The sequence below is a fragment of the Lygodium microphyllum genome, chromosome 11, assembly GCF_053477565.2.
Source record: "Lygodium microphyllum isolate KBCC chromosome 11, Lygodium_microphyllum_v1.1.10, whole genome shotgun sequence".
NCBI lineage: Eukaryota > Viridiplantae > Streptophyta > Polypodiopsida > Schizaeales > Lygodiaceae > Lygodium > Lygodium microphyllum.
Window position 1 is genome coordinate 136,339,844 of NC_141145.1, and position 19,877 is coordinate 136,359,720.

Here is a 19,877-nt window from a genome sequence, read left to right on the forward strand (position 1 = left end):
ACTTTGTGTATGAGCCCCGATCATCAAAGTTTACGGAATCCACCGTAAAACCTCACAGAATCCACCGTGGCACGGAATCCACCGTGAAATATGCCTCCTGGCATCATACCCCCGGGGTGGGATAGCAATTGACCTCAATTGCTATTAGCTCAATGTGGAGCTAACAGAGTAGGGAAAGCATTTAAGTCTCTAGCGTGCATCCATTGTGCTTCCTCTACATGATGGTTCTTAAATTTAACTAGATATCTAGAATATCTTCGGCCAGTTCTAGTGGTCATAAAGTGAGTGTCTATGATAGCTTCTGGTTCAAGTATTTCAGTCTCTTCCTCTAATAAAGGTGGGTTTTCATAAACAGGGTGTACAGGTAATTGGCCTCTAAATGGTCTCAATAAACCATTGTGAAATGTGTTATGAATTTTCCAATGAGGTGGTAATTCTAACTTGAATGCATTGTCATTAATTTTATGAATGATCCTAAATAGTCCATAGAATCTAGGAGCTAATTTGACAACTGGATGTCTATCTACACTTTGTAGTCTACGTTTTTCTATTCTCAACCAAACATAGTCATCAACTTTGACATTCATTGCTTGTCTTTTCTTGTTGGCTTGTTTAGTATATGATTGCTGGGCTTTGGCAATCATATCTTTAACCTCATCAAAAATAGTGTTATGCATACTAGCAATATCATCAGCACTCTGAATTCTATTTGACAAAGATGCAACAGGTGTAGATAATCTATATCCATAAATCACTTCAAACCGTGCTTTCTTTGTAGATGTGTGTGGTGTATTGTTATATGCAAACTGTAATAAATGTAAATGTGTGTCCCATGTCTGTGGTTTAGAGATAGTATATGCACGTAAAAGATCTAGAATTTTGCTATTAGTGGCTTCTGTTTGTCCATTAGTTTTTGGATGAAATACAGATGAGAAATCAATCTTTGTGCCTAGGTTAGCAAACAGAGTAATCCAAAAGTTGTTACAAAATCTAGAACCACGATCTGAAATAATAACTTTTGGCAATCCATGGTTAGTAAAAACAGTTTTCAAAAACAATTGTGCTGCTTGTGATGATGTTAAAGTTTTCTTACATGGAATCAAATATGCTTGTTTACTAAATCTATCTACGACTGTCCAAATCATATCATGGTTAGATTTAGTATTAGGTAAACCAGTAATGAAATCTATAGAAATTTGTTCCCAAGGTTTAGATGGAATAGACAAAGGTATAAGTAATCCATACTGTTTACCATGATGTCTCTTAACTCTTTGACAAATCAAACATTCAGAAACAAAGTTAGATACATCAGCATCCATATGCGGCCAATAAAAATCTTCAGTTAATGTACGTAAGGTAGATATGATACCTCTATGACCTTGATATGGGGGACAATGAATCTCATTAAAAACAAAAGATCGGAATGGAATTGTAACACACAATCTCTTTTCATAAAACATAAATCCATCATTATATGACAATGAATCAATAGGAATCAAGTTATTTTGAACTAATTTATTCCAGTCAGCATGAAAAGTAATATCCTGATGATAAGTATATTTCATAGCAATCAAAGAATCAAAAGATATAACAGAAATGTTATGAATGGCAGGTCTTCTACTCAATGCATCAGCCACTACATTTTCTTTTCCTGGTTGGTATTGAATGATAGGATGAAAACTTTGAATAAAGGAGGCCCATTTGATATGACGGTCAGAGATTTGGGGTTGGCTAAGTAAATGTCTAATACTTTGCTGATCGGTCTTAATCATAAATTCTGAACCCATTAAGTAGTGTTTCCACTGTCTTAATGCTTGTACAACTGCTAATAGTTCTTTGTCATATGTGGAATATTTCATTTCAGAAGGTTTCAGCTTACAACTAGAATAGGCTATGGGATGGTTGTCTTGCATAAGTACAGCTTCTATTCCTGATCCACTAGCATCGGTCACTACTAGAAAGAATGGTCTATTAAAATCAGGCAATTGTAGGACAGGGGCATGGGTTAATGCATGTTTCAATAAGTCAAAGGATTTCTATTGATTTTCGGACCAATGATAGACAATACCTTTCTTCAGAAGTTTGGTTAATGGTAATGCAAGTAATGAAAAACTACGTACAAACTTCCTATAGAAACTAGCAAGACCAAGGAATGAGTGTAACTCATGTACGTTTTTAGGTACAGGCCAATTCAATATTGCATCTATTTTCTTAGGATCAACTTTAATTCCATCAAATGATACAATATGACCTAAATACTCAATTTCTGTTCTAAAGAATTCACTCTTTTCAGGATTTGCATACAGTTCATTCTCATTTTGACTAAACACCAAAATATCATCAAAGAAGACAATTACACAATATTGATATTTTAAAAATATACGGTTCATCATTCTACTAAACGTAGCAAGTGCATTAGTCAATCCAAATTGCATCACTAAAAAGTCGGAATGACCAAAGTGTGTTCTAAATGTAGTCTTGAATATGTCTGACATATCTAGTCTCACCTGATGATAACCAGACTTGAGATCTATTTTACTAAATATAGCAGATCCTTGCAGTTTGTCCATAAGGTCATCAACTCTAGGAATAGGATACCTATTCTTTACAGTGATCTTATTTAAAGCTCGATAGTCAATGCACATACAATAGGTATTATTCTTTTTCTTGACTAACAGAACAGGTGCACCGAATGGAGAAGTGCTAGGTGTAATCAATCCTCTATTTAGTAATTCCTCAACTTGACTCTGAATTTCTTTTTGCTCTATCTAGTTATGCCTATATGGTGCTTTGCAAGGTGGTTGTGTGCTAGGGATCAAATCCATCTTATGGTCTTCTGGACGTGAAGGAAGTAAACCAGGTGGTAGGTCTTCTGCAAAACAGTCCTTAAAATGTGCAAGAAATTCTTTATGCCTAGGGTGCATATGACTTTCTTTTACTTGCAATTCATTCATCCAAATGAGATAAGATTTACTACTCTTGCGTAATGCACGTTTAGCTTGAGTATGCGAAAGCAGTGGAAAAACATTAGATGCATGCATACCATATAATGTAATAGATTTTCCTTGAAAATTAATATTCATTGAGTGTGTGGATAATCTATATTTGGGTTATGCTGATGACGCCAAGGCATTCCTAAAATAATGTCACTCGACTGTAATGGAACAACTAGAAAATTTCTTCTTTCTGTGTATTGACCAATTTGAATCTCTAAGTCATGCACTTCCTGTGTACCATTATACCTAGTGCCTAAGAATGCAGCTTTGATGCGGTAATGCGTAGGTACAGTCTGTAACTTCAATTCTTTTACTAATTTTGCTAAAATAAAATCATGAGTGCTACCGTCATCATGCAAAATAATATTTTCCTTTCCATGCACCAAACATTTCATAGTCAATAAAGAATGCGGAGTAGGCATACCTGGTAAAGTATCCGAAGGTGTAGTAGTGTCGTTCTCATCTTCTCTGAAATCAGGCATATCTTCATGTTCGTCTTCGTCCATTGCTCCAAGGTAGTTGATATGGGCAGGTGGCTTCTTTGAATGACAATTTGCTGCTAGATGTCCAGGCTGGTGGCATTTATAGCATACTATTGGCTTGGCTTTGGTTACATTGTTTGCAATGGCGGGAAGTCTAGGGACATTAGGGTTTGGCTGTGGAATAGGCTTGGAATTTTGATTTACATTGGATGGTAATGCAGGTGGTTTTGCCCAATTCTTGCGGAAAGATGATGAAGAGAAATGACCTAGATTAAATCTTCTAAAATTGGAATTGAATTGCTTAGATTCATAATTACCATTGACTTGGAATTACTGTGGACGTCTGTCTCTACCTCGTAGCTTATCTTGAGTGTCGTGAGCTAGTGAAATGGCGTCTTCAAGAGTAGCAGGCTTGAACATGTTAACTTCAGCGTAGTAATGCCCAAGGAGTCCAGACATATACTTACGCTTGTGTGTCGCTTCAGGTACGTCTTCAAGCATGCGTAGCTGAAGTAGTGCATTCCAAAAACGCTCTGTATACAGAGGAATAGGCTCACGATCCCGTTGTTGAAGAAGATCCCATTGCTTAATAGCTTTCTCATGAAATTGTGGTGGAAGGAAATTTTGCATGAACTTCTTCTTGAAATCTTCCCAAGTAGCAGGACAATCTATGCTCTTGCATACTACAGTCCACCAAAGAGATACTCTGTCTACTAAATGATTAGTGACACACTTGATTTTATCTTTTTCTGCATAGGTTTTCTCATGGAAATAGTCATCAAACTGACTAATGAATGCTAGAACAGTTTTTCCTTCTCGTATGCCATTGAAAGTACGGAATTTGAAACTTCTTTTACTTATCTTTGATTCCTTGCGGATGGTTTGAGCTTCGAGAGTTGCGTCGATGGTACGTCGAATAAGATCTTCAGCTTGAGGTTCTTCTTTGTCGGTAGACGCTCTTTGTAAATTTGCCAGTTGAGCTTGCAATGCTTGCCTAGCCCTTCGTTCTTCTTCCAATTGCATCATGATTAAGTCCAGCTTTTGCTCCATCGTAGGCTCAGGTAAGTCGCCTTCAACCATAAGATCATCCATATGTGGTTCCATCATCCTGCAAAACTCAAAAGACCTTTCTCACTCAAAATCAAGTTAGCGGGATGAGCGTAGCTCAAGTTCGGGAATACAAGGCTTATGTATTTTTGGGTTTAGCTTTGTCAATCTTCGAAAAATCTGCGTTTTATCCTTCTTCGTATGCTGAAAATGCTTCAGCAAACCTGCGTATGGGTAGAGTACCTTCCAATGAACAACTTTGCAGTTCGGAGTTTCTGCGCAGGAACAGTCCTTCTAGAAATTTTGAGCACAAGTCAGTTTTGACTCCAGTTAACTTGTCTAACTTGCAGAGTTGCAGACTTGCAGAACTTAGTTGATTTATGGAACTTGTAGTACTTGACCTGCTTTACGAGACTTGCAGAACTTCAGCTTAATGGATTTGTTGAACTTGATTGATTGAATAGCTTTAGGTGACTTAGGAGATTAAGAAGCTTAATGCTTCTAAATAGTCGTCGATTTTTTAGGACAAGAGGATGTACTCGGCGCAATTTTCGGCCCTCAGTTCAGCCTGTCGTCCTTCATCACGATTCGATTTTTCCTTGAAGCTTAAGTTCAATTAACTAAAGCTTTAAAACTTTGAAGGTTTAAGCTTTTTAGCTTTTGGGAATATGGAGCTTATCTCTGTTTATCCACGACTTGATGAAGGAGATGTAGGAGTGGTCCTCCGCCTCTGTAGCCCGGTCCTTCGCGATCCAATGACGGAAACAGGGGTTCTTGATCGCCAGAAGTCTGCCTGTATCGACGGTTTGCGACGAGATTGACCGTAGAGCCCGATCATTCCAGGAGCTCTACCTTCGCACGAGATGGGTAGCGATTGGAAGCTCTTGATCTCAGCTTCGCTCTGATACCACTGGTGCGCAGATCAGATGCTGTATGCTCGTGTAGTGATTGCCGGAAGATCGCCAAGAACAATGAACTCTACTTTTTGCACAAGTTACAAGGTAAAAAGCATGAATGACAAGAGCAAGAGACCAATTGGGTGCAATCTCCCCCCATGCATTGTGTGAGCGCTCCACAAAGCATGTATTTTATGTATTATTCATCTTCAAGCTCAAATAATAGCCCAAATTACAAAATAGCAAGCTTTTAGCTTTTGAGTTTGCTTTTACACAAAAATAGGAATAAAGCTAATGGACGGTGCCCAAAGAGTCTGGCACGCCCAATACAATGTCCAAATAGAAATAACATAACCGTGCGTCTATGTGCATACAAAATAATAATAAATAATCGATGCCTCAATAAATAGGCATGACAAAATATAGGCGTGGCGCCTATCAAAATATAATCCATAAATCGAATACTCGCTATCCTCCAATGCTTTCCTCCGCCACTGCTGCTATCTCTACACATCAACTGAAGCATTTACAATCGTTAGTAAAATAATACAATTAAACCGACAAAAGTGAATACCTAGCAGTCTTCAGCTACATAAATAAATCAACTGGTTAGAAATAAATCCTAACCTTAATTTATTACAAGTGCGTACTCAAAACTCATAAACGTTTATTAATTTAATATGCATTTTGCGGAATCACCCACTATGGAATCACCCATGTACACACTAAATTAATGAAGCGCCCGAAAAGGACAGGCGTCCCCATCAACTTCTCGCACAAAGAATCCACTTTGTGTATGAGCCCCGGTCATCAAAGTTTACGGAATCCACCGTAAAACCTCACGGAATCCACAGTGGCACGGAATCCACCGTGAAATATGCCTCCTGGCATCACTAGTGGCTTTGTGAAATGTTGATAAAGAAAGGGGATGTGTGGCCTACATCAATAATAGTTCAATGAGCCTAAATGGGGTTTCATGGAGGTGAACACTAGAGAGCGACTTTGGAATTACTACAAATTAGGGACCTCCATAAGTATGATAACAAGATATTTGAGCTAGTTAAAAAGAGGTAGAGAAAGAGATACCGATAATATAAGGTGTCCACTTGGAAGAGGAGGATTAGGAATACAAAAAAACGCATCTTTAGTTCATTTAACTTCTGACCGCCGGTTTCCTAGCGCTTCCTCACAAGGGACAAATTGTCCAAAAGATAAAAATCCCTCACAATTGTTTGTTGTGCAAGCAAGGAGGGAGAAGAATCTATGGAGCATAGATGTTTAGAGAATGTCTAGAAGTGAGGGCATTATATAATACAGTAAAGAAGTGTTCAAGAATGTAGGCTCCTACAATCAACTCACTTTATGCCCTGTCTTGTTTGACAAGGGAGCTAATATGGATGAGGAAATTGATCAAAAATGCGATCCAAGCTTATTTGGTCCTTCAAGAACTCTAGGCTACTTAAGAAAGTTCCAACCCCTGTGGTAATAAGTGAGACCTTTATTGGCCATTGGCTAGTTGCCTTAATTGTCATTGGAGGTGGTAAGAAGGTTCAATGAAGGCTCTACATGTGTCACTATCCTAAGAGGTGTGGTGCACCTAGGGTATAGGGTGCTTGCAATAGTAAGCCTCCCCTCACAAGAAGAGTAGTTGCACCCAAGGTTTATGTTAGAATTGTTAATTGAAGAAGAAGAAGAAGAAGAAGAAGAAGAAGAAGAAGAAGAAGAAGAAGAAGAGGAGGGAGGGAGGGAGGGAGGTGTGGGAGGTGTGGGAGGTGTGGGAGGTGTGGGAGGTGTTGGGAGGTGCAGGTGCAGGTGCAGGTGCAGGTTTGTGCAGGTTTGTTATGTGCAGGTTTGTTATTTTATTTTATGTATAGCATAGCTTATTGTGTGGTACCTAGTGAGCAGGTATAGTGAGTAATTGTACAGCTAGTAGACCAGCTTTTGCATTTGTTTTTTGTATATACATGCTCGCGCGTCCCGCTTCTTAATACATTGGTTGGATCTTTGCGAAAATCCGCCGTGAGGAATGATCTACGTGCATATTGTTGAAATACTTTGATGGGGAGTTAATTAAGTTGGCATATATTGAAATATCGGCTGTCCCTGGCTCGTAACCGCCTACGCCGGTCACGACTCACAACGACTAACGCGTAGACGGTAGGCCCCTGCATAAATCTATCGTCAGAGCCCAAGGTCACGCCTTGTGGGGTTAGTAGAGGACTAATGCTCACACTTGGCTGGTGCGACAGAGCTCTTAAGCTGCTTTTATACTGTACAGTACTCGCGCCACCTGCGCTTTTAATACATTCATTCAGATCTGCGAAAATCCGCCGTGAGGAATGGTATGTTCTTCAAATCTGTATGCGGATGCGGAATCTCAGTGTTCATTTTTGAAAGTACCCTAGGTTTTTTCAAGTGAAGGGCTCATCGAGAAATGCCTTTCTTCTGGAAGGGCTTTTTGAAAATTTTGCCCTTCGACAGATGCTGATTCTAAAATCTACCCTTCTAGCTTTGAAAATGCTTTTGAAAAAAAAATATTTAATCATTATAACTCTTACATACATCTTTTCTTTGATTTTTCATGTTCATTATTATTTACAAAATTGTAATACTAACAATACCATAGAATATTTGAAATGCAATATAACATACAACTAATTATTTTAAGTATTAAAAAATAAAAGCATAATGTTATCTCTCGAAAAAATTGCAAAGCTATGATAAAGGATTTAATCCAAAGCTCAATTGAGTAACATAGTCTAGAAAGGAAATAAGATATCTCTACAATCATTGAGGCCTCAAATATAATAGCAACACACTCAAAGCACATCATTACTCATATTTTCCTACATGAGCTCGGTTGTTGCCACATTAACATTGCGATGAGATTTCAATCCATCCCATGTGGCATAGATGGTATCCCAATCAACATTTGTAGCGTCTTTAGCACCATTGTATGAAAGAAACATGAGCTCATTCAAGGTTTCCAATGATAATCTATTGCGATCATTGGATTTTATATAATTCATTTTAGAGAAGCCTCTCTCACAATCAACGGTGCTTGCAACAATAACCAAGCATGCACGCCATAACTTTTTCATCTCTCCAAAGACTTGATCAAACTCAATATCATGCCCACATACTTGCCAAGCAGTATGCATACTTTGACCTGGACATGTTCTTTTTAACTTCACCATGAAGTCTCCATACTCAAGCTTGCATGCATCAACATCAACAAGGGTCCCAAACTTTTCTAACAAGGCATTTATCCATATAGCACCCATTGTGAAGCATCCTCGAATATCATGTGGATAATCCTTTGGACTGAATATTTTTGCAGCCTCAAACAACTTTAAATCACCAAACCTTGCATACAGTGCAGATATGACTTTTTGAACAAATTGCTTACCAATTTCAATACAATTGTCCCAAGTCACCAACTGGCTACATGTATCCTTAGGTCCCAATAAATTATTATGAAGACGGTGCCTTTCCATAGCTCTAGCATTGTTGATCGGAAAATGCGCATATCCATCTTTGACTTGCTCATAAAACTTTGAGAGATGTTGTGTTCCATGACCAAAGTCCCCTAATAGGAAGCGTGCCTCAAGAATATCTATGGTTACCATAAGCTCTGTTCCTATTGAAGTTATGTCCACTTGCTCAACCTGGAACTTTTTGTTCAAAAGGTTTAGATAATGTAGCACATCAGCTAAGAGATGAAGGAAAAATTGAATCTTAAATGAGGTAAAAAGCATATACAACTCTGCATTTTCCCTCATCCATATACGCAATAAAACAGGCATAAGTGTTACAAGCCTTTTTACCACTTGTCCTCTAGAGAGCCAACGGATCTCATGCACCTTCAAAAGCTCATGAACTGGTAGCTCAAATTCGCTAGCCAAATCTTTCAATTCTATGTTCCTCTTGTAAGAACTAGTAAACCATTTATATGACTTTCGAGCTGATGCCTCTACTATATCAAAGATTGGCAATGTAGACAATGCATCCTTAGCTGCCAATGCATCTCTATGTGCTATACAATGGACCCCAACTAAATGTGGCACCTCTCGAGCAAATCGCTTGACTAGACCATTTTCTTGCCCAGTCATTACACTGCATCCATCAGTGGAAAATCCTACAAGCTTTGATTTTGATAGACCAAAGCTTTGTAGGAACTCTGAAAGTCCATCATACAGTCCCTGAGATGTCCCATTTTGTGTTTTCAATAATGCAACATATCTATTACATACATGTCCATTGCCATTATCACATAAGTATGTGATACATACAATCATATGGTGATCATTAGACACATCTGTACTCTCATCAACCATAAGTGAATAAAAAGGACTTTCACTGATCTGTGCCTTTACTATCTCATACAAGTATTTGTAGCATGCCTCCAAAAACAAATGGGCAGAAGATGAAGAAAGATATGATGCATAACTTGCCTGACTAGGAACATATGGTGCCCCAAAAAATACTAACTCCTCAACATTCTTTTGAAAGTCTGAAAGAGGCTTATCCCTAATAGCAATGAAATACATGACTTGGAGCAACACTTTAATCTGAGTAACCCTTTTGTCCACTTCTGCTTGATCCATGTTGTGCAAATGTGTATCAAGAGGTAGAGTTGTTCTTTGCTCTTTCTCTGCCCATAAGAACTTCGCTTTGAGATGTTCCTTGGATTTTTCATGTACCTCCAACGATGGTCGTTGAAGAACTGTGCTGCCAATAGTAGCAAAAACATTGCTCATCTTAAAATGTGTGCACACCTTGCATCGAATTCTTTGTTTTCCATCTACATCATGAACTACATAACTCCATGGAAAGTATACTTTCCAATGTTCTTGATATGCACGCTGGCCCTTTGCTTTTTTTGCAACTGACCCTTCATAGTCCAAAATTGCATCTGCATGTGTCTCATATTGTTCTCTGATTTCATGTAGGTTTTGCATGACATTGACATTTTCTTCCATCATGCCATTGTCATCTTCTATCTCTTCTAACCTCACATTGAGGTCCACATTCATAGTCCTTGTAGGAATTGTACATGTGCTAGAGCTTGCATTTGGAACATCATTATCTGTAGCACTACTAGACACATCCTCTGCTAATTTTCTCTTTCGTACGAAAGCCATTGAGAGGCTTAATTGCCTAGAGTCCTTCTTGGGACGACCAATTCTTGTCGAAAAGGCCATAATTCCCAATGTAGGTGGTCCAAATGAGAGCTTTCCTGAGCATACACATATAGAAAGAAAGATTAGTTATTTGCAAACCCTATTGTCGAGATCTCATCATGAGAATAAATCAAGGCTTTAATGTCATGATGATAGAGCTCACAATTATCAGGTTTGTACAAGCATGTCAATCTAACCTATTTTTCAACCTTGTGAATTGGTTTATTTACAACATGGCATGACACACAATTCTTGCATATACCATTGCAAAATATTTCAGCTTATGCATAGTCAAGATATTCCGTATGCAAGAATTCTCTCAATCATGTACACCACCATGTAGATCAATAAACCAAGTGTGCCAATTGAAAGATTTGAAATATCTATGTTTAGGATGTAGAGATAAAGATCTAATGATGTGTAAGATTTACTCTAGAAAAAACTATAATATTGTGTTTCTAAAAGAGAGAGCTAGTTGAATACCCCTTTTTATCTAGCTAGATGACTACAATGGATGGTTTTATCCATATAATCAACTCGATGGTGGAGAAATAACATAAAGCAAGGATCATAAGAAGCATGTATAAAGATGATAACATTGTAAAAGATAGAGATATGGTGACTAGAAGCTCTATATGTTTCTAATGAAAATTTCACATCTGTATGTATTGTGTTAAACTTAACAATCTAGAATCAATTCCTTAATCAAGATTTCCTTCAAGTTACTTGATTGTTTAACATTGGATGACTTTGATGAAGTTTGATGACTCACCTCTGGACCCTTAGATGCCTTGGATGATAGCGGACTTGTAACCTCAATTTGCAATAGTCTAGGTTTCAACTCTCAGCTTTTAACAGCAAAGTTGAGCAACAAAATGGATTCTTCAACAAATATCTGCAAACCACAACAAATTCATAAGCCATTTTGCATTCATCATATTAAAGGCAATAAAACATTGGTATAAGATCCTATTTTGCAGCCGGCAGGAGTCTTAGTGTGGCCCTTAGCACCTCCCACTGTCCACAGTGATGAAATGCTCTGCATCCTATCCAACAGACTATGGATAATGGCATCCCACAGTGACGACATGCTCTGCATCCTATCCAGCGGACTATGTAGTATGGCATCGGCCCTTGACTCTCGAGGCTCTCGGAGTCTCGAGCTGCAGCCTGCCGGATGGTGGAAATCCCCAACTACGGCAGTGCTGTGGCGGCCAGCAGCAGCACCTACCACCAGCCTCGAGAGTCGGGACTCAGGAGTCAGGAGTCGGCCCTCCAGGCTCCAACAAGCCAGTCGCCTGATGCAAGCATGATGCGACATCACTATCGAGTCTCGACTCGACGGGAATGCTGCCCCACAGGAAAGCCGGGGTGGCGGCATCACCCAGCAGTGCGGTGCGCCAGTGGCCAGTGTCGACATGAACTCTGGTGAGGGCGGGCTCAAGCCTCATGCTCCTCATCATCGCCGCCCAGCTTGCAGGCTCGCGAGTCGTAGCTGTAGTGACTCGTGAGAGTCGAGACACTGAGGGGTCACGTCACGGACTCGTGAGTCGTCACTCCAGTCTCCAACTTATGGATGTGAGTCGTGACGAGTCACGATGACTCACGGTGACACGGACCAGTCACGACTCACCACTGACCAGCGCCAAAGGCAGCCGCGAGCGCCAAAGGCAGCCAGCCTACTGCCTGAGCGGCGAGCGGCGAGCCTAGACTCTAGCTAGCGACAGTCGACTCTCGAGTCTCCCTCCATTATCCATTTTGTGCATACCTGGCAATGGCTGATGAAGACTTGATAGATGGCATCTCAGACTTGGGGAGTCGGGAGTCGGGACTCGGGAGTTGGTCCTCAAGCTCAAGGCTCAAGCTTGAAGCTAGTCGAGGACTCGAGAGTCGAGAGCGGCGGTCGCTATCAACAGTTTGAAGTTTACACTCATGAATCACGATAGGGTTAGAATTTAGGGCTTTAGCCTTTAGGTTTTAGGCTTAGAATTTAGGTTTAGAATTTAGGCTTAGCAAATTGCAATTAGAACTTAGCGGTTGATCGCCTGCGGGGGCGGGGAGTCGGGAGTCCTCGGGACTCGGGACCAGGGTATAAGTTATAATCTGTAACTTCTTCCAAGTTTCAACGTGTTGTAACTTATAGTACCTACTACCAATATATATAAATATATAAATATACTAATTAATAAAATTAAAAACTACCCTTCTATAGCAAGGTTTGTAAAATCATGCCCTTCTTTGTGAAGGGCAAAATTTTTTCCTTGCCCTTCTATAACAAGGTTTAAAAATTATTTGCCTTCTCTTGAAGGTCAAAATGCCTCTAGAAGGGCTCTGCAACCCTCAAAAAAAATACCCTGATGCGGATTGTATACTTGTGCGTGCCACGGACAGCAGCTCACAGGCTTATTGTGCGCAACCAAAAGGCGGCCCACAGAAAGACTAGAGAAGTCGCGACTCGCAGCACGATACCAAAATGGAAGAGAGAGTCTGTGTGACATGTGTCGAGAGAGAGAGAGAGAGAGAGAGACCCAGTCCATTAAAAGCGGATGCCCCCTCTAGCAGCGCACAGACTCGACAGATCAGTCACTATACACACACACTCACACGCAGTATTTTGAGCAATGGATCGTCTGACAGTCGCCATTCCTAACATCGCCAGAGCGCTCTCCAAGCGATACTTCCCCGCCTCCTCCTCCTCTTCTAATTCTGCTCCTCCTCCGTCTTCTTCTTCTGCGCCTGGTGGCTCCAATCGCTTCTCTACGCCCCGTGCCAACGACACCACCTCAGCCAGCCATGCCAGCAGCGAAACCCCTCAGGAGCTGATGCTGCGAGATACCGTCTTCCAGATTCTCATGTGGCAGATCCTCATTCCGCTCGATTGATAGACACCCCCCGCCACACCCACACCCCCCCCCCCCCCCCTCTTATAATCACGTATAAGTATTCCTGATGCTCTTCAACCAAAGGAATGGTTACAGGCCGCCCTCTTTTATGTGGCAAGGCTTCACGCAATTGCTCAGATTCATTTTTTACACGATCAAGCTACACAAGCTTAGTCTCCATCGTCTGTATCATCTTTGATGCACTGCATCCTTAAAAGCACTGCAAATGCAGGCTTCCAACACTACTCTGCCTGTAGATCGTAGATGGACTCTTTTAACCTTCACTATTCTACCTGCAGATCGTCGATGGACTCTGAAATGTTAAAGTGTCACCACTAGACTGCATTTTTATGATGACAAACTTCAAAGCTAAATCGATTTGTTTCTTCTTTCTTCCTTGCAAATCTTCTCCATCACCGTTTTTGAGCGATGGCGATATCAATATCTCTAAACTCTTTGCTATATAGTAAAGAAAGAGAAGTTTACTAGATAAATTAGACCATAGCTAGCAACAAGTCTGGGCTAATAAAAAGTGGAAGCTTTGCTAGCTATGTTTGTAGTAAAATATTTACAAGATAGCAAAACCAAAGTAAAAAAACTATAATATACCATTTTGTTGAGTAGCAAAATTTTAAAGATTACTAGTTAACTGACAAAAGAGAGGGAGAGATGCACAACGGAGAGTAGATGGCAGATATGGAAGCTCAATCATTTTCCATGTTCATCTTCTTCTTCTTCTTCTTCTCATTCTACTTTTATCGATTTTATCTACCACAAGTGATATCCTCCAAAAGATGGATACCCCCAACTTAAGGACACTTTACATAAGCTTCTACTTTAAATACATACATCCATAGGATATGACTTAGGATATGTCATATTTATCAACACTCCCCCTCAAGCTCAGAACAAGTTTGTACACATAGGATTTCAAGTGCACTCCTAAAGTACTCAAACTTATCTTTACCTAATGCTTTGGTAAAGATATCAACAACTTGGTCATTTGTTTTCACGTGGACCAAGTCAATCTCTCTATCAATGACTTTTTCTCCAATGAAGTGATAGTGCACTTCTATGTGTTTTGTCCTTGCGTGGTAGATTAGGTTCTTTGCCAACATAATGCTGCTAACATTGTCACAATACATAATGACTCCACCATCAATCTCTATCCCCCTATCATATAAGATCAATCTCAGTCATGTCTGCTCACATGCTGCTAATGCAATGCCTCTATACTCTACTTCAGTGCTTGATAGAGCAACTGTAGGTTGCTTCTTACTGCTCCAACTTACCATGGTTGAACCAAATGAGAATGCATAGCCATTGTAGATCTTCTATCCATAGAGCTACCTTCCCACTCTGCATCTGAGTATCCAAACAATGTAGGCTTGATTCATTTTTCATAGAACAAGCCAAATCTAGCTGTCTTCTTCACATACCTAAGAACTATTCTCACTACATCCAAATGTGATTTGCATGGTTTTTGCATAAATTGACTTATCAATCCAACAGCATAACTCAAGTCTGGTCTTGTAATGGTCAAGTAGATAAGATTACCAACCATCTTTTTGAACATAGTGACATCCTCAACATAAGATCCATCATCCATCAACTTAACATTTTGATCCAATGGTGTAACAACCAATTTGCATCCTGTCATGCCATAATTTTCATTACAAGGATATGAGGCTATAGCGACGGGCATTAGCAACGACAAATAGCAGCGTCGCTATTTGTGTAGCTATTAGCACGTCGCAAATGCGACGCTAATAGCAACGTAAATAGCGACGGTACCCAGAGCAAAAAAACGCGGGCCGAAACTTAAGCGCGTCATTTTTTACGCATTCACGAAAGAGAGAGCAAGAGGGAGAGCGACTATCTTGCTGAGACGGAGAGAAAGAGAGAAAGAAGGCTTATCACCGCCACCGCCACCGCAAACACCGTTCGCGAAGAAGAGGAGGAAGTGTATGGAGGGTGAAGAGGAGCTGCCAGAGGAGCCGCCAAACCCTTCTTCAAGTCTTTACGGTGAGTGCATTGTCCATTCTTGCTTTGTTTTTGTATTTTCTCTCTCTCTTTTACTTATTTTTTGTATAATTTGTGTATATTGAAAGAGGGAGAGGAAATGAGAGAGAAAGAGAGGGAGAGGGAGAGGGAGGAAATGGGAGAGGAAGGGAGAGAGAAAGAGAGGGAGAGGGGGAACGAAAGAAAATGAGAGAGGGAGAGGGATTTTTCTCTCTCTTTTACTTGTTTTTGGTATAATCCGTATGTATTGAGAGAGGGAGAGGAAATGAGAGAGAAAGAGAGGGAGAGAGAGAGGGAGGGAGAGGAAATGAGAGAGGGAGAGGGAGGGAGAGTGAGTGAAAGAGAGGGAGAGGGAGAGGGGGAGGAAATGGGAAAGGAAGAGGGAGGAAGAGGGAGAGGGAGGGAGAGAGAAAGAGAGGGAGAGGGAGGGAGACATTAAACATAATAGGGAAATGAGATAGGGAGAGGGAGAGGGAGGGAGAGGGAAACATTGAAAGAGAGAAAGAGAGGGAGAGGGAGAGGGAGGAAGAAAGAAAGAGAGGGGGAGGGAGAGGAGATTAAACATTAAACATTAAACATAATAGGGAAAGAGAGAAAGAGAGGGTGAGGGTGAGGGAGAGGAAGAGAGCAAAAGGAAATGAGAGAATGAGAGGAGAGAGAAAAAGAGAGAAAAGATGTTAAACATAATAGGGAAAGAGAGAAAGAGAGGGTGAGGGAGGGAGAGGAGAGAGAAAAAGAGAGAAAAAACATTAAACATAATAGGGGAAGAGAGAAAGAGAGGGAGAGGGTAAGGGAGGGAGAAGAAATGAGAGAGGGAGAGGAGAGAGAAAAAATGAGAGAATGAGAGGAGAGAGAAAAAGAGAGAAAAGATGTTATACATAATAGGGAAAGAGAGAAAGAGAGGGTGAGGGTGAGGGTAAGGTTGAGGGTAAGGAAGAGAAAAGAAATAAGAGAGGGAGAGGAAGAGAGCAAAAGGAAATGAGAGAGGAAGATGAGAGAGAAAAAAATGAGAGAAAGAGAGGAGAGAGAAAAAGAGAGAAAAGATGTTAAACATAATAGGGAAAGAGAGAAAGAGAGGGTGAGGGTGAGGGAGGGAGAGGAAATGAGAGAGGGAGAGGAAGAGAGAAAAGGAAATTATAGAGAGAGAGAGAGAGGAGAGAGAAAAAGATAAAAAAATCATTAAACCTAATAGGGAAAGAGAGAAAGAGAGGGTAAGAATGAGGGAGGGAGAGAAAGAGAGAAAAGGAAAAGAGAGAGGGAGAGGAGAGAGAAAAAAAATGAGAGAGGGAGAGGAGAGAGAAAAAGAGAGAAAAATCATTAAACCTAATAGGGAAAGAGAGAAAGAGAGGGTGAGAGTGAGGGTGAAGGAGGGAGAGGAAGAGGAGAGGAAATTAGAGAGGAAGAGAAAGAGAGAAAAGGAAATAAGACCTTACAATAAACTCATCCTAAGCTCATAGGGGTTAGGTCGATCCTCAACAAACCTAAGGGATATATGGCTAGAGAACCCTAGCACACTTGCGCCTCCTAGCATAATGTTCTTCCTACAAAGAGACCTCTCATACGTGGGGCTTGTCCTAGCCTCCACCATGTAAGTATACAACGAAGGCAATCAGCCTATCAATTAGAAAATTATTTATTTTTCATAACATAAATCCAAAAATAACTTTGGATATTTCATAAAAATCAATCTCTTCTTAAAAAGACAAATACAAAAAACTAAAACAGCATCATTCATATGCTTCGCAAAAACTAAAATAGCATCACCACAAGATCTCTTAGGAAACTCATTTTTAACTATCAATTTTAATTTAAAAATATAATATAAAATCACTTACAAGGAATGATACTCTTTTATCATTAACCCTCTTTCATCCTTAGAATAGTCTTAGGAACAAATTTCTACTCTAACAAGCATATATTTGAGCATAATAACTATTTTAAGGTTTCTTCCATGAGTAGTAGTAGTATAAATGCAACCATCAAGCTAGAGATCATGCTTTGGTATCTGTGGAGATCCCAATCTCATGCCCTCATAGAGATTGTAGTGTGTAATAGTGTGGAGAGAATGTGGGTGAGTTGTAAATGGTAAAGGAGAATTCTATTGATGATGGAGAGAAGATGAGGTGAATCGCCAATTCTGTTCTTAGTGAGTGCAACCTATCCATAGTATGACATCCATGACCAATTGAAATCAGTAAGACTTTGAAATCCTACCTCGAGTATTATAACTATTATTTTGTGGTAAATTTTATTGCCATAATTCAATGTCAATTTGTGCTTGTGTTCTCTACGGTGTGTTGACTATGGGTGTCAAATGCTCTAGTCGGATCTCTCTCTCTTTCTCCTCTCTCTTCTCTCAACTCTTCTCTCTCCCTTAATCTTTCCTCTTTCTCTCTTCCTATACTCTCCCTAAATCCTTCTCTCTCCCCCTATCTCTTTTCTCTCTCTATCTCTCTTTCTATTTCTACCTCTCTCACTTCTCTCCTCTTCTTCTCTAACTTTACTCTCTCCCTAACTCTTGTCTCTCTCTTCATCTCTATATAAGTAGTCGTAGTCATAGTCGTGGTCGTGGTCATGGTCATAGTCGTAGTTGTGGTTGTGGTTGTAATCGTAGTCGTGGTCGTGGTCGTGGTTGTGGTTAGTGGTCCTGGTCCTGGTCGTCATAGTCGTAGTCGTATTCATAGTTGTAGTCGTGGTCGTGGTCGTGGTCGTGGTCATGGTCGTGGTCGTGGTTATGGTCGTGGTCGTCGTGGTCGTAGTCGTGGTCATGGTCGTGGTAGTAGTCATGGTTATGGTCGTAATCGTAGTCATGGTCGTCGTAGTCATAGTCATGGTCATGGTCGTGGACTTCATCGTAGTTATAGCCGTGATCGTTAAAGAAAATAAGAGAGGAGGAGGAAGAGAAAAAAGAAGAAGAAACGAGAGAGAGTGGGAGGAAATACATACAGCATAATAAAGAAAGAGAAAAAGAGAGAGAGATGGAAGGAGAGGAGAACAATTTAAAAAAGAAAAAAAGAATGATAACAAAAACAAATTGTTTGTCGTAACGTAGACAAAATGGAAAACGATGAAGGTCTTGTTGTTCAAGATCGCGAGGCATATCTTAATCATCATGTCCCATGTCCTTACTCTCAATGCAAGCTGGCAATTAGACAAAAACGTCGATTGTCTATAGAACACATACGACGTTTCGACGAGTTTCAATCTGAGATCATTGATCAGGAGATTGCAAATTTTCAGCAAACGGTAAGAAAAGTTAATATCAATCATGCATTGTACTCGCAAGCTAATTGAATACCATATACAAGAAGATTGGGTGTGGCTGGCAAATTTTCCATCCAGGGAGGTGATCACGTCTCGTCCCAAGGAGGAGTACACCCTTTGCGGCAAATTAGAAGAGTTCGTGGGCGTGCAATGGATGGAGTGCATGAGCCAATCCACCACTTGCAAGGCACTACCCAATCTATACCGTCAATGCCAGAGGAGACAGGTAGCCTTCCAGACCTACCTACAACCTTGGAGCCTGAGATGGAGGCAATGATCGATGCATTGATTTCCATGTATGTCGAGACTTCTAATCCGCTTAGAGAGGAAGCATCCATATCATTATATGATGGATGTCGAGTATATCACCTGAAGACACTACTTGCACTCCTAAGTGTGCAAGCAAAATACGGGTGGAGCGATGCAAGTGTAACCGAGTTGTTCAGGTACCTTGTACGTACGCTTCGTTGATTTCTTTTCGACACTATTATTAAAAGCATTTGTGCTTTTTCAAGGTGTTTTATGATTTTTTTCAGATTATTGAAATATCATATATTACCACCTGTAAATACCATGCCTGAGTCTCGTGATGATATACGACATATTTTACGAAAGCTTGGCATGGACTACAACAGCATCCATGCATGTATCAACGATGGCATACTGTTTCGAGGAGAATATGAGACTATGGAGACATGTCCAAAGTGTGATGCTCATACGTATCGACAAGACTTGCAAGGACAAACCATCCCTCAAAAAGTTCTCAGACACTTTTCGCTTATCCCCCGCATAAACCACATGTTTCATAGGTCCAGCATGGCGAGCTTGACAACGTGGCATGCGAGAATAGGTTCATAGATGGAGTTCAACGAATATCAGTGGATTCACACGCATGGAGCCACATTGACTCTACCTTCCCAAGCTTTGCCCGAGAGACAAGGAATCTTCGGCTCGATCTTGCAATGGATGGTGTGAACCCATTCGGTCTACGCCATCCATTCGATCTTGCAATGGATGGTGTAAACCCATTCGGTCTACACTCAACTTCTTACAGTGTGTGGCCTATAGTCCTTATCAACTACAATATCCCTCCATGGCTTTCTAC

At 40.4% G+C, this 19,877-nt stretch overlaps 2 protein-coding genes across 2 annotated transcripts; one reads left to right on the forward strand and one right to left on the reverse strand.

The window, feature by feature from the left end:
* Positions 1-8,267: 8,267 nt before the first annotated feature.
* On the reverse strand, positions 8,268-10,625 carry LOC148029425 (uncharacterized). Its single transcript, XM_087688562.1, has one exon. It carries the CDS (start codon positions 10,623-10,625, stop codon positions 8,268-8,270), a length of 2,358 nt encoding a protein of 785 aa, XP_087544688.1.
* Positions 10,626-13,128: 2,503 nt separating this feature from the next.
* LOC148029426 (uncharacterized) lies at positions 13,129-13,508 on the forward strand. The gene has a single exon (XM_087688706.1). It carries the CDS (start codon positions 13,226-13,228, stop codon positions 13,484-13,486), a length of 261 nt encoding a protein of 86 aa, XP_087544832.1. The 5' UTR covers positions 13,129-13,225; the 3' UTR covers positions 13,487-13,508.
* The last annotated feature ends 6,369 nt before the right edge of the window (positions 13,509-19,877 follow it).